This window comes from Strix uralensis, chromosome 5, assembly GCF_047716275.1.
Source record: "Strix uralensis isolate ZFMK-TIS-50842 chromosome 5, bStrUra1, whole genome shotgun sequence".
NCBI lineage: Eukaryota > Metazoa > Chordata > Aves > Strigiformes > Strigidae > Strix > Strix uralensis.
In genome coordinates this window covers 43,579,754-43,591,599 of record NC_133976.1, presented here as the reverse complement: position 1 = coordinate 43,591,599, position 11,846 = coordinate 43,579,754, and the positions used below count along the sequence as shown (strand labels likewise).

The 11,846-nt window shown below is 49.2% G+C and overlaps 1 protein-coding gene across 1 annotated transcript; it reads left to right on the top strand.

Annotated features, from left to right (window-relative positions):
• The first annotated feature begins 1,463 nt into the window (after positions 1-1,463).
• On the top strand, positions 1,464-11,217 carry CSRP2 (cysteine and glycine rich protein 2). The gene is made up of 6 exons (XM_074870632.1): positions 1,464-1,594; positions 5,660-5,778; positions 7,657-7,825; positions 8,822-8,954; positions 9,600-9,693; positions 10,882-11,217. The coding sequence occupies exons 2-6, from the start codon at positions 5,667-5,669 to the stop codon at positions 10,956-10,958; spliced, it is 585 nt and encodes a 194-aa protein (XP_074726733.1). The 5' UTR covers positions 1,464-1,594; positions 5,660-5,666; the 3' UTR covers positions 10,959-11,217.
• The last annotated feature ends 629 nt before the right edge of the window (positions 11,218-11,846 follow it).

Here is an 11,846-nt window from a genome sequence, read left to right as displayed (position 1 = left end):
AGCCTGCTCTGACTCATATGCTTCTTATTTGTCTGACTTGGAGAGATCCTCTCCCTTCATGTAACCTCCAAATCCTGAAACAACAGTTGGTAATACTTCTGCTTCTCGTTTTGCTTCCTTCCCTCAAAACATAGACTAAAATTTTTGCTACGATGCTTGAGGTCAGATTCTTGGCCTCACTCACAGCGAACGCTACCATGTTCCACAGGAATAGATACTGGCTTTGCTCATGGATCAGGGCTCTGAGACGTTCATAAATTGCGCACAATCTGGTCACTCACAATTCATTGCAAATGAAAAAAGAAAATCATAAATGGGAAGGAAAACATCTCAGCAAGTTGTGGGTGCCAGCACACAGGCTGCAGCACACTGGAAGCACATTTTAAGGGGAGAGGACTGCTAACGTTTCTCATCTGTATCCCTGACATGGAGGTCATGTTTAATCTCGTGGCACAGGCAATTTGGCCCTGTGTACCAGCCGCTGGACAACGCGGGTTGCACGCCGTCCAGCCACCTTCACTAACAGTCCCACAGGACGTATTTCACGCCCGACCTGCAGGCAGCCATTTCGCTGTACAGTGCTTGCACTGGAGGTTTTGTGAGGAGCTGCCTCCACCCAGCTGGCTGGGCTTCGTTTCTGGTGCGCATGAAGAAGCCGTTCCTGTGCTGAAACAGAGCACCCTGGCACTCATACAGGTAACAAGGAGGTGATTTGGTATTTGATTAATAAAGAGGAGGAGATAAACCTGCATCTCCCTGTAAACACAGGGAGCCCCATGCATAATCCTGAACGTATCCAGCCAGCTCAAGACAGCCCTGTGGACCTGGGAGATGGGGCCACTTTTAGAAAGCAGCTCAAGCACTGAGCTGTTTTCTACAGCATGAGCAGGCTGATGCGGATGGGCCTCATTGCTGGCCTTTCGTTAAAACTATTGAAGTCCTTCCTAATTAGTCCGTGCTGGAGCAATGGTTCGTTGGGGAGCTACACAGCCGATTCCTCCCCTGGGGGTGCCCGCAGACTCCCATGCGCCAGGGCCCCTGCTCCCACCCCTGCCTGCTTTCTCACGTCCGAGAGAAACGTATTTCTGAGCCCTACACACTTTCCCCGTGCTCCCGGTGAAACACGGTCATGGTGCCCGCGTCGACCTCCTGTGGAGGGTGAAGAAGTTTACAATTTAAAAGAAATCCTAAAAGTGAGTAAAACCACAGGTTCGGTCCTGTCTGAGACTGCAGCTGAGGTGCCTCCTGTGGCCTTCCCGCCTCTCGGGGCGTCTGTAGCAGGGTGACACCCTTCACCCCACCGCACTTGGATGCCCCAGCGGCCGTCACGGTGCTTCACCGACTGGGGGGCTCTGGGCGCAGGCGGCCCCCCCCGGCCCCACGGCGGGCTCTGAGTCCCGCGGGGATGGGGTCAGGCCCCACGCGTGGCGGAGAGGGCAGGGCTGCCCGCCAGGCCCGGGGCTGCGCGGCGGGAGCAGGGCCGCCGGGGCTGGGCCGGGCCCGCCATGGCTCCGCCCCGGCTCTTTAAGCCGCTCTACGGGGGTGCGCCGGGCTGAGACGAGACGGGAGGCGCCGGGACCGGAGGAGCTCTGCGGTGAGAGAAGGGACGGGCCGCGGGTGGGCGCGCAGGTGCGGAGCGGGATGGGATGGGACGGGGCTGGGCCGGGCCGGGCCGGGCTGGCTGGGCCCCGCGGGCAGGGGCGCCGGCAGAGCCCCCGCGCAGCCGGTCTCAGTCCCGCGGTGGTCGCTGCCGCCGCCCGAAGCTGCGCCCGGGGGGCCCGTCCCGCCCCACCCGTGAGGGCTGCGGGGGGTGGAAGAGGAAAAGGGGGAGGAGTGGGGCTGTGGGGCAGGGGGTGCCCCGCTCCCAGTGCCCGGCCGGCGGCGGAGGGTCCGATGCTGACCCCCTGGCCCGAGAGCGCTCCCGGGCGGCCGCTGAAAAGACCGTCCGGGATAACTGGATAGCCTGGAATTCCTCAGTGGCTGTCTGGGGGCAGGTTTAGGGTTCTTGTATTTAAACCCGCTGTTAACAAACGGGTTGGAAAGGACTTTGCAGTTGCCGTGGCTTGTCACTGGTGTTTTTGGAGAATGCTAGTCGAGTAACGTGCTTCCCTCTTGGCTGGGTACAAGCTTAGCAGAAGTCAGGATTTTCTCTTTAGAGGACAGTAGCTGCCAACAAACCTGAAATCAGAAGTCAAAAATGTTGTTACTGGTAGTGAGATCATCTGGATGTTTAATTACTGCTCGTGACTCCCTGAAGGCCTGCCTGAACTAGCCGAAAAGTCTTGAGGGACCAGGGAAGGCTTAACGCGGGATTGAAGTCTGAATCTGCTACCTGTGGAGCTCTCAAAGGAGACCTGGGCAGCACGAAGCTCCAGGCTGGCCCGAAGAGAGCGGCTGGTGGGTAGGAGCACAGGCTTGAACGCTCCCGCGCACAGAGCTGCTGTAGGTCATCAGCCCTTTTACCCTTAGGTGCCTTCTGGGCACCACTGCCTTCAGGGTAGGCCTTGCTGTTGGGTAGTTGAAGAAGTATTGCTGTTCTTACCACGTAAGCCATCATGGGAGCATTATGGGGAGGAAAAATGGAAATCTCTTCTGTGGAAGAGACCAAGGTCACCTTGAAGCACAGACTTCAATTCCTTTTTGCTTTTCATTTAATGAATTCCCAGAGCCCTTATCGGAAGATTTGAATCAGGTAATGGTTGCCAGATCGTCTAATACTTCATCTCGCTTGGGAAGAAAGGGTGGAGTTGCACCCTGTGTTGCCCAATGTTACATGGGAAATCTGGGGCAAAGCTGGAAACTTGATCCAGGTCCTCAGCTCTAGTATGCATGGAAACTAAGTAATTGCTAACAAAATGATTAAAATAGTTTAGACTCATGTAAATGCACAAAAGAACGTGAGCGTGGGGATGGTGAGAGGGAAACATGAAGTAGTTCTTGCGTCAAGTACCGTTTACATTTTGGAAAGCACACAGAGTAGAAAGGAATCTCTTCTCTTCTTTTCCTTTTTTTTTTTTTTCCAGGCCATGCATTCCTTTTCCAAAGCTTTGTGCAGCCTATATTCCCTTTAACTAAGGACGCTCTTTTCCATGATTGATGTCAGCTGCTGTGCAGTAGCACAGCCAAGCACTTGAATAAAAGAAATGGAATCTTAATTTTTAGACTCTACAGTTGTGCCAAGAATGACAAAGGCAAAGTGGGAAATGTCATAAAACTAATTTTATGAGCTTGGTCAGGGTATTAGTGCTAAACCATGGAGCAGTAATGGTGCTAATCCCATGGAAGTATTAAACAAAGGGATAGCTCAGTAATTAGTGTCAGTGTGCAAATGGTGCTGCTCAGCTGCTCTGAGGAAGTTTCCTAAGCCTTTGCTTAGGAATGTACCTAAGGCCCCAATTTAGGTTAATAAACTAATCTTATTTTCCCACATGCCATGAATGGCTGTCTGCTTGTCTTGGACAAAGGTCTTGTAGCAGCTACTTGGCAGCAGGTCTTACTTGGGAACCACGCAACCTTCCCTGCATCCCTGAAACTGCTGAACTACTGGTCAGGCTGCTTGGCCAGGAGGCTTGTTTTAGCAGGACTGGCAAGATGGATCACTTAATTCAGGTGTAGCCAAAACTGCTGCTCTGAGATGTGATTTGCGAGTCTCCTCTACCTTGCCTGGGGAGCACAAGGCAGCAGCCAGGCGTCTGCGAGACTCCTCGTTCTGCACCGAGGTCTCTCCCACATGTCAGTGAGAGCCCCTTATAGAAAGAGCATCTTGAAGCAAAGCGGTCCTCTGTGAGTCATGGCAGTGCTTCCAGTTCCTCTCTGTTGGCCAGGGGGATAACGGGATGTTGGTAGTCCTCTGGTGCTGGTTCAGAGGGATGAGCGGCAAAGTTGGCTGAAGGCAGCAGGTCATGTGGGGCATGTGTGGGGATGCTGTCGTGTGTCTCTTCTCCCTGTCTGGCCAACATAGGAGAGCCTCTAAGGGTAACTGAAGGTGAGTTGTGCTGAGAGAAGCCAGAAGCTTGTGACAAATTCCTTCCCTCCTTCCCTCCTTCCCTCCTTCCCTCCTTCCCTCCTTCCCTCCTTCCCTCCTTCCCTCCTTCCCTCCTTCCCTCCTTCCCTCCTTCCCTCCTTCCCTCCTTCCCTCCTTCCCTCCTTCCCAGCTGACCTGTACCACAGTGCTGCTGTGGGAAGCCTGCTGGGAGGGAATGGTGCTGCTGACAGGGTAGGGTGGCAGGAGGTGCCCTCTGGGCTTCCAGTGGACAAACCCATGGACCTCGCCCAGAAACCTTGTCTGAAACAAAGGTCATTAAGGAGCAGGGGGAGGGTGATGAGGCCTGAGCAGCGCTGCTGGTTTAGGAACACAGAATTGATAACCCTCAATTACTGTTATCGATAACAACAGCTACTGGCTGCTGTTGGCCTCTGTGCTTATGAGAGGTGGTCACGTAGTGGTGAGCTCTGGGGGAGCAAACCAGCATTAACCAATGGTCGCAAGTCAAGGGCGGTTCAGCAATGGCTGGGAGATGAGCCTTCAACTAACACTGCTATGCTAGCTTGTGGTGGTGGGAGGAGGAAAGCCCCAGAAAAGCCAAAGGTGGTGGGCAGTACTCTGCTTTGGTGCTCTAACCCAGGGCTGTTAATGGGAGGAGCAGGAGGAGCTCCCAGTTGAACTGGGAGGGAACTGCTGGTAGTGATGGCATGAGCACAGGGAAGCTGGTGGGGGGGCAGCTCAGCTTGAGGTGGGACAGTTGCTGCTTCTGGCTTAATGTAGGAGACTGTTCCCAAGACTGTAGTTTGACATGGTGGATGATGGTGCCTGTCCCTCCCCGCTAGCCTTCTGAGTGTCCGTTGCAAGTAATGTGTGAGAGTGAGTTTTACTTTATTTTAAAGCAGCTGTGGCTCCTTGAGCAGTTGGGTTCGGTTCATATACCTGTCTGGTAAAGGTGCAGTTCATGTAATAGCGGTGGAGTCCCTGGGAAATAATCCCCCTTAAGCTTCTTTGAAGTGCAGGCATGATCTCAAAGGAGTTCAGAATGTCCCTACAGCCCTAATAAGTGGTTCTCCGATGAGGTGAACTTTGGCTTGTACTGCATCCCAAATGATAGGCCCTGCGGTAAAGTGAAATGTCGTTGTTGGCACAATTGGTTTGCTTCCATCAGACAAGAGGCCCACTGTTAATGAAGCGTAGAAACTGAAATTATATCCATCTGGGGGGGTGTTTGCTCAAGGTACAGTAAAGCCCTTGTGCATGAAACTGTAATTTGTGCATATCCAATTTACGTAACTTTCAAAACTCTGGGCAGGGACAGGAGGACACGTCTCGTGAAGACTGTGTCTCTGTTTTTCTTGCTGTTCAGCAGCAGCAGCGGCCTCTGTTCCCCTTGCCAGTCCATCTGCTTTTACAAATAGCCGTAGAGAGCCTGCCTAAGCCTTTAAGTCTAGTCTGGGATCTGAAGGGCTGAGAAGTTGATCTGATCACAAAAACTTCTCATGCGGTGGAACGTCACGTTTTTAAACAGTTGGCAAAATGTGCTCTGATATACAAACTTCACAGACCTGGCTTCAAGGAGCCTGTGATCCCAACTGTACTCGAGCTGGGGTGGTGGAGGACACTGTGATTAATAAACCTCTCCCCTTCTCTCCTCCTGCCTGGCTGGGCGCACAGAGCCACCATGCCGAACTGGGGAGGTGGCAACAAATGTGGTGCCTGCGGCCGCACCGTCTACCATGCCGAGGAGGTGCAGTGCGATGGGAGGAGCTTCCACCGGTGCTGCTTTCTCTGCAGTAAGTGTTCCCTGCCCACTCCCCTGCAAAACTTCTCCTGACATAGCTGTGGGGTCACAACAGCAAGGTGTTGGTCCACTGCAGACGTCCCAGGCTCAGCTGGCACCTGTGACGCACAGGGGATGGCAGCAGCCAGAGATGGCTTTGTCCATCATGAGTTGGGCTTGACTCCTGTGCCTCCCAAAGCAGAGCACATCATGCTATTCTCCTCCGTTTGCCCCCCTTCCCAGCCTTCTCAGGAGTCTAAGGGATCTTTAGGATGGAAACCTGGCTTAATTGTTGCTCACACAGAGGAGAAAGCCCAGTGGCAGAGCACCTTTCGCACTGATCTGAGCTCAGCTGGACTTCTCCTGGTGGTCCTGGGGCCGGCAGCAGCTAAAGGAACAGTTATCAAGCCCCTGTCCTGAAGTCCCGCGCAGACGGGGACACCGGCATGCCTGAGCACAGCCGAGTTGTCGATGCTTTAGCATGGCCGAAAGCCTAGACTTTCTTGGCACAGGGGCCTGTGGTTTATTTCAGATGAAAGGAGTCCAAAGCGTTATTTTCCAGTCCAACCAACAAGCCCAGCGAGGCATTGAAAATCGCTTTCTCTGCTGAAAAGATCTCTGCCTAGATGAAGAGAACAAAGGGTCACTGTGAATCGGAGGCTACTGCTTTGCAAACAGACAGCCTGTCTGTCTGAATCAGAGAATTTTACCTTCTTACAAACATGAGGTACTGTTTTGTCCCGCTTGCTGGTGTTTAATACCTACAGGCAGAGCCTCCCTCTTCATATGAGCCACAGTTACAACTGGCCCTCTCACACTAGTTTACTGTTAGTCTGCAGCGTAACATCAGTGCAGTGTGCTGGCATGTGAGCCTCAGCGCACCTACGCTCCTTTCCCTTAGTTCTGCAGCAGTCACAAAAAAAGATTAGATGTCTCGGCTGCCTCATTTTCAGCCTTTTATGGGAGTTTCTATTAAAAGAAACCTGGAACTAACAGTCAAACAATGGCTCTAGTGTGTCTGATTATTTGCTTTTCCTTAGTGCATAGTTCTACTGGGGTTAAAGTCTGTAGACTTAACAGACATGCATTAGTTGATTTACTTATTGGGTATTTGTGTCTTATAAAAAGAACCTTGGAGCTAATGAATGCCATAAGCAAAGGTCACACTGTATTTTGAAGACCTTAAAACTCTTTTTAAACAAAAAATTCTTAAAGCTTTTTTGTTGTGGGTTTTTTTTCGCTTCTCCCCAAATTCTTTGTCATGGGCATAATGCTCTTGTGGACGGAAAGAGCGTGCCAGTTGGGATACAAAAGAAGGTTTAAGAAGGAAATAGTTCTGCCTTCTACTGTAACCTTGAGCAGAGTGCTTGCATTGTGCTGAAGGACAATGCAGGAATGCCAGAAAAGCACAGCCCCTCCAGTGACAGCTGTGAAAAAGTCCCAGCTCTGCCCCAAACTAGTACCGAGGCAGGGGGAAAATCTTGAAGTTTGTTTTTTTTCCACAGCCCCACCCTGGCCAAAAGGACAGGACAGGGGCTCTTCTGCACTGATAGATTTTTGCTTTATGCTGTATGGCATCTGTGAAGGGAAACTGCTGACTGCACTATCTGGGTTTCTGAGCAGCCTCATTCATCAAACCAGAGCAAGTTTCCAGGCTTTAAATGTCACGGTCATGAAGAGGTGGGAGGGAATAGAGGCCTTTATAAGGCTAAGCATAATTCACTGATTCAAACAACAACCTGCTCCCCCTAATCTCTGGCTGTCCCACAACCTAATGGGAAGAATTATGAACAAGGAAACCCATAACATCACTTTTCACTTGATTTTTGGCTTACTACATGTGCTGATGGAAATGCTCCCTTAAGATAGTTTAACCTTTTTTTTCCTCCAGTGGTCTGCCGGAAAAATTTGGACAGCACAACTGTAGCGATTCATGATGCCGAAGTTTACTGCAAATCTTGCTATGGAAAAAAGTACGGCCCGAAAGGTTATGGATATGGCCAAGGGGCAGGCACACTGAACATGGACAGGGGAGAGAGACTGGGCATCAAGCCTGAGAGGTGAGCGAACTGAGCTGGGCACTGTGTGACCCTTGTCCTTCAGTACTGTTTTCAGAGGAGTCTTTCAGGCAGGATTTTGTTTGGTTCATGTTGTCTGGAATAGAAATGCTGCAAAATGCCCCAGTATAACGGAATGCAGGGCATTAAACCTGCAGTGCACAAAGCTTCCACTGGTGACTATGTGAGTAGGCAGTGTATGAGCAGGAATTAGTGCAGGTAAAGATGCACTAACCCTATGCATGAGCCATAGGGGACTGGATTACAGAGCTGCTGATGGCTCTGCACAAGTCTGCGGAGGTGACTGCGGTCTCGAGTTGCTCTCCTAAATAAGCTGCAAATGCAAATGTTCAGCAGGTTCTGGCAGGGATGGATTTAGAGAGCTGAGAATCTGAGGCTACAAGAATGAATTTTTAACTGGCAAATGAAGAATCAGTTGTGCTTCATTATAGCCAAAACCAAGAGGCCTATTAAATAGTAAACATTCCTAGTCTGATTAAGTTCTTGCTGTAAAGCAAAGCATGTGGAGTGAAGCTGAGGTATGCCTCACAAATTGCTTCATGTGAGTTTCCAAATTATTGCTTGATGTTTATATGATGTATGCTCTCCACCCAGGTTCAGTGATCAGTTCAGGTTCCAGATTATGATCAGTGGACAGGAATTTAACAGAATTATTTGTAGCTCCCTATCTGGTAAATCCACATCCTGATACAGAATTCAGCAGTCTAGAGAAGTGAAAAGGTGAAGGCTCTTTAGAAAACTAGCTTTTACAGTAGCTTCTTTTTACACTTTGAAGCATGGCCTTTCTCTTCTTGTGTTGCTTTTTTCTTTTTTTCCCCTGCCAAGTGTAATTGGAGAGCCTTGCTGGTAACTTCACCAGTTTTGCAAAAGTACTGTATTCTGTACTGTGTGTTGGATACTGCTCTGTCAGTGTTGTTAAGAAGAGCAAGAGGTCATTTAGTAAAAGAGTAAAGACAACAAATGTCCTGTTTCTTTCAGCACGCCCTCTCCCCACCGACCCACAACAAATCCAAACACTTCAAAGTTTGCTCAGAAGTTCGGAGGGGCAGAGAAATGCTCCAGGTGTGGCGATTCTGTTTATGCGGCAGAGAAAGTAATAGGAGCTGGAAAGGTAAGGAACTGCATGTGCCATTTTGTACCTGCTATGTGGACTTTAAAGTGAGCAAGGTATGTTATGTGGGTTTCAGTAGGGAACCAACTGTGAGGCAGAATTACCTTAAAATTGCATTTCTTAGCATTGGAAATAGTCAAATCAATCAACTTAACTGAACAAAAAGCACTTGAAATGCAGGGTGATGAGGACTCACCTTGGATTTCAGAGGTGAAGCTTCAATATCGTCTTGTGCCAGAGAGTTGAAGCAGACTATGGGAGTGCTTTCCCCCGAGAAGAAGGGAGCAGTCTCGTGGTGTGCAGCTTTTGGTGAAGGCTGAATGTTTCAGCAGAAAGGGGATGGTCTCTGAAAATACCGTGTAAAACTGAGCCAGCTGTCTGACTTGATACAGAGAGCCAAGATCTACTCTGAATTGATTAGAGCAAGCCCTAACCATTCAAAATGCTGCCCTGAGCAGGACACAGTGTGGAATTTGGGGCTTTGCGTCACTCGCAGGAATGCAGACGCTCTCATCTGCTACTGATGCACTTGAACTGGTTTTTATTGCACCAGTCATCTATAAATGCATTAATGCATTTTTTTACCAAGTCAGGCATTCTGTGTATTTAAACTTTTTTTTCCCTATTTTTTTTTTTTCCCCCTAGCCATGGCACAAAAACTGCTTCCGATGTGCCAAGTGTGGAAAGAGCCTAGAATCTACAACCCTAACTGAAAAAGAGGGAGAAATCTATTGTAAAGGTGAGGAAAGAAACAAAGATTGTTTGTTTATGGTTCAAGGTAATTGGCTTGTATTAGAAATGGTGTGACCAGCAGAAGTAGGGAGGTGATAGTCTCCCTGTACTCTGCACTGGTGAGGCCACACCTGGAGTATTGTGTCCAGTTTTGGGCACCTCAATACAAGAGGGATATTGTGCTGGAGAAAGTGCAGAGGAGGGCAATGAAGCTGTGAAGGGCCTGGAGAATAAATCCTATGAGCGACTGAAGGAGCTGGGCCTGTTCAGTTTGAGGAAGAGAAGGCTGAGGGGAGACCTCATCACTCTCTACAACTACCTGAAAGGACATTGTAGAGAGGTTGTAGAGAGGTTGGTGCTGGTCTCTTCTCACAGGTGATTAGTGACAGAACAAAAGGGAATGGCTTTAAACTGCAACAGGGGAGGTTCAGACTGGACATTAGGAAAAAATTTTCACAGAAAGAGTGGTCAGACAGTGGAATAGGCTGCCCAGGGAGGTGGTGGAGTCACCATCCCTGGATGTGTTTAAGGGTCGTTTAGATGAGATGTTGGGCGATATGGTGTAGGGGAGAACTTTGTAGAGTAGGGCTGATGGTTGGACTCGATGATCCCAAGGGTCTTTTCCAACCTGAATGATTCTGTGATTCTGTAATGTGTTACAAGGATGGATGCTGAATTTATTCCTGATACAAGAAACTTTCAGGCTCCTGTCAAGATGGAAGTGTTCTATAAGTCATATGAATAGAGCTGAGAAATGAAATATGTATTATTGAAGCTGCTGATGTAGCTTACATTTGCAACAAGCAAAACATTATATACTGAGAAATGCAGCAGCAGCCCTCTGCCTGCGTCAGTAAGGAAACAAGCTAGGAGGCATCCTGCCATCATCACTTGATCCACACAGTGGTTTGATGTACTGATGACAATATATATCTTAACAGATACCTAGCCACAGAACTAAGGTATGAATTGCTTTCACAGAGTAGGTTGGGAGCTATATGGACTGAACAGTCATGGCTATTGAGTTCAGGCATGGCAGTTCTGCAGCTTAACAAAATGTTTTTCCAAGAGCATTGCTTTCAGTGGGGATGTTCTGGGGACTAATAGGAAGTGGCTGAGGGGGTTAGCCTAGACAGTGCTGTTCTTAATGATTGAACCAGAAGCCTCAGCTGCCACATGTTCATCTTTCTTGCAGGTTGTTACGCGAAGAATTTTGGCCCCAAGGGATTCGGGTACGGCCAGGGAGCAGGCGCCCTTGTTCATGCCCAGTGAGGGGGCGCAGCTCAAAGTCCCTTCAGAACCCCTTATAGCTCTGCTGAGATCCTGCTATGAGAAACAAGGGAGTTTCCTAAATGTTACTAACTACTGTGAAACAGATACTAGTTACTGTAGTGCTTGGGCATATGTTCAGCAGATTTTTTTTTTTTTAAAAAAAAAGCACTGCTTTTTTCCTTGCTTTGTATATCACACTGTAACACTTTTAATACTGAGTATCAATTCAATAAAGCTTTGCTTGTTGATATATCCTAAAGCCAAGTGTTACATGCTTTGTCAGCAATAAAAGATAAGTATAGGAAGTGGTGTTGGGGTACTTCAGGTGTGGAGGTATGATGCTATAGACTTGGCATCAGTGTGACTGAAATCTGGACATACTGAGCGCTGGTCATGGCCTTCAGAGGTGGACGACTGTCTCCCAGTATCACACCATCACATGCATGTGCAAGGCAACTTGCTGCTCGCTGCACAGAAGTAGTAAATCTTAATCTACTGCTCTGTGCAGTGACACAGCTCTGAAAGTGATAGAGTGTAAGTCGCTGTGTGCCTCAGTGGCTCACTGTTGCTGCCATAGAGGCTCTAGTGAATGGAAAACAAATCTTACCACTGTAATATTTTGTGGGATTGCGCCTGCTTTGGTATTGAGGTGTTACTATGCACAGGACTTGCTGTGTAGAAGGAGTGCTCTAGGGAGACAGCTACAGTCCCTACTCAGCAGTTGACCAAGCTTTGGACTATGATGTCAAACTCAGGTTTAAGGGCAGCTTTTGACCTCTTCTCAGGAGTGTTAGGACCCTTAGTTCCCTGAAGATGGTGGAGGGTTTCAGCCTCTGGAGGACAGCATCTGACAAGGTAGCTGCAGCACAACAACAGAGCAGAATAAAA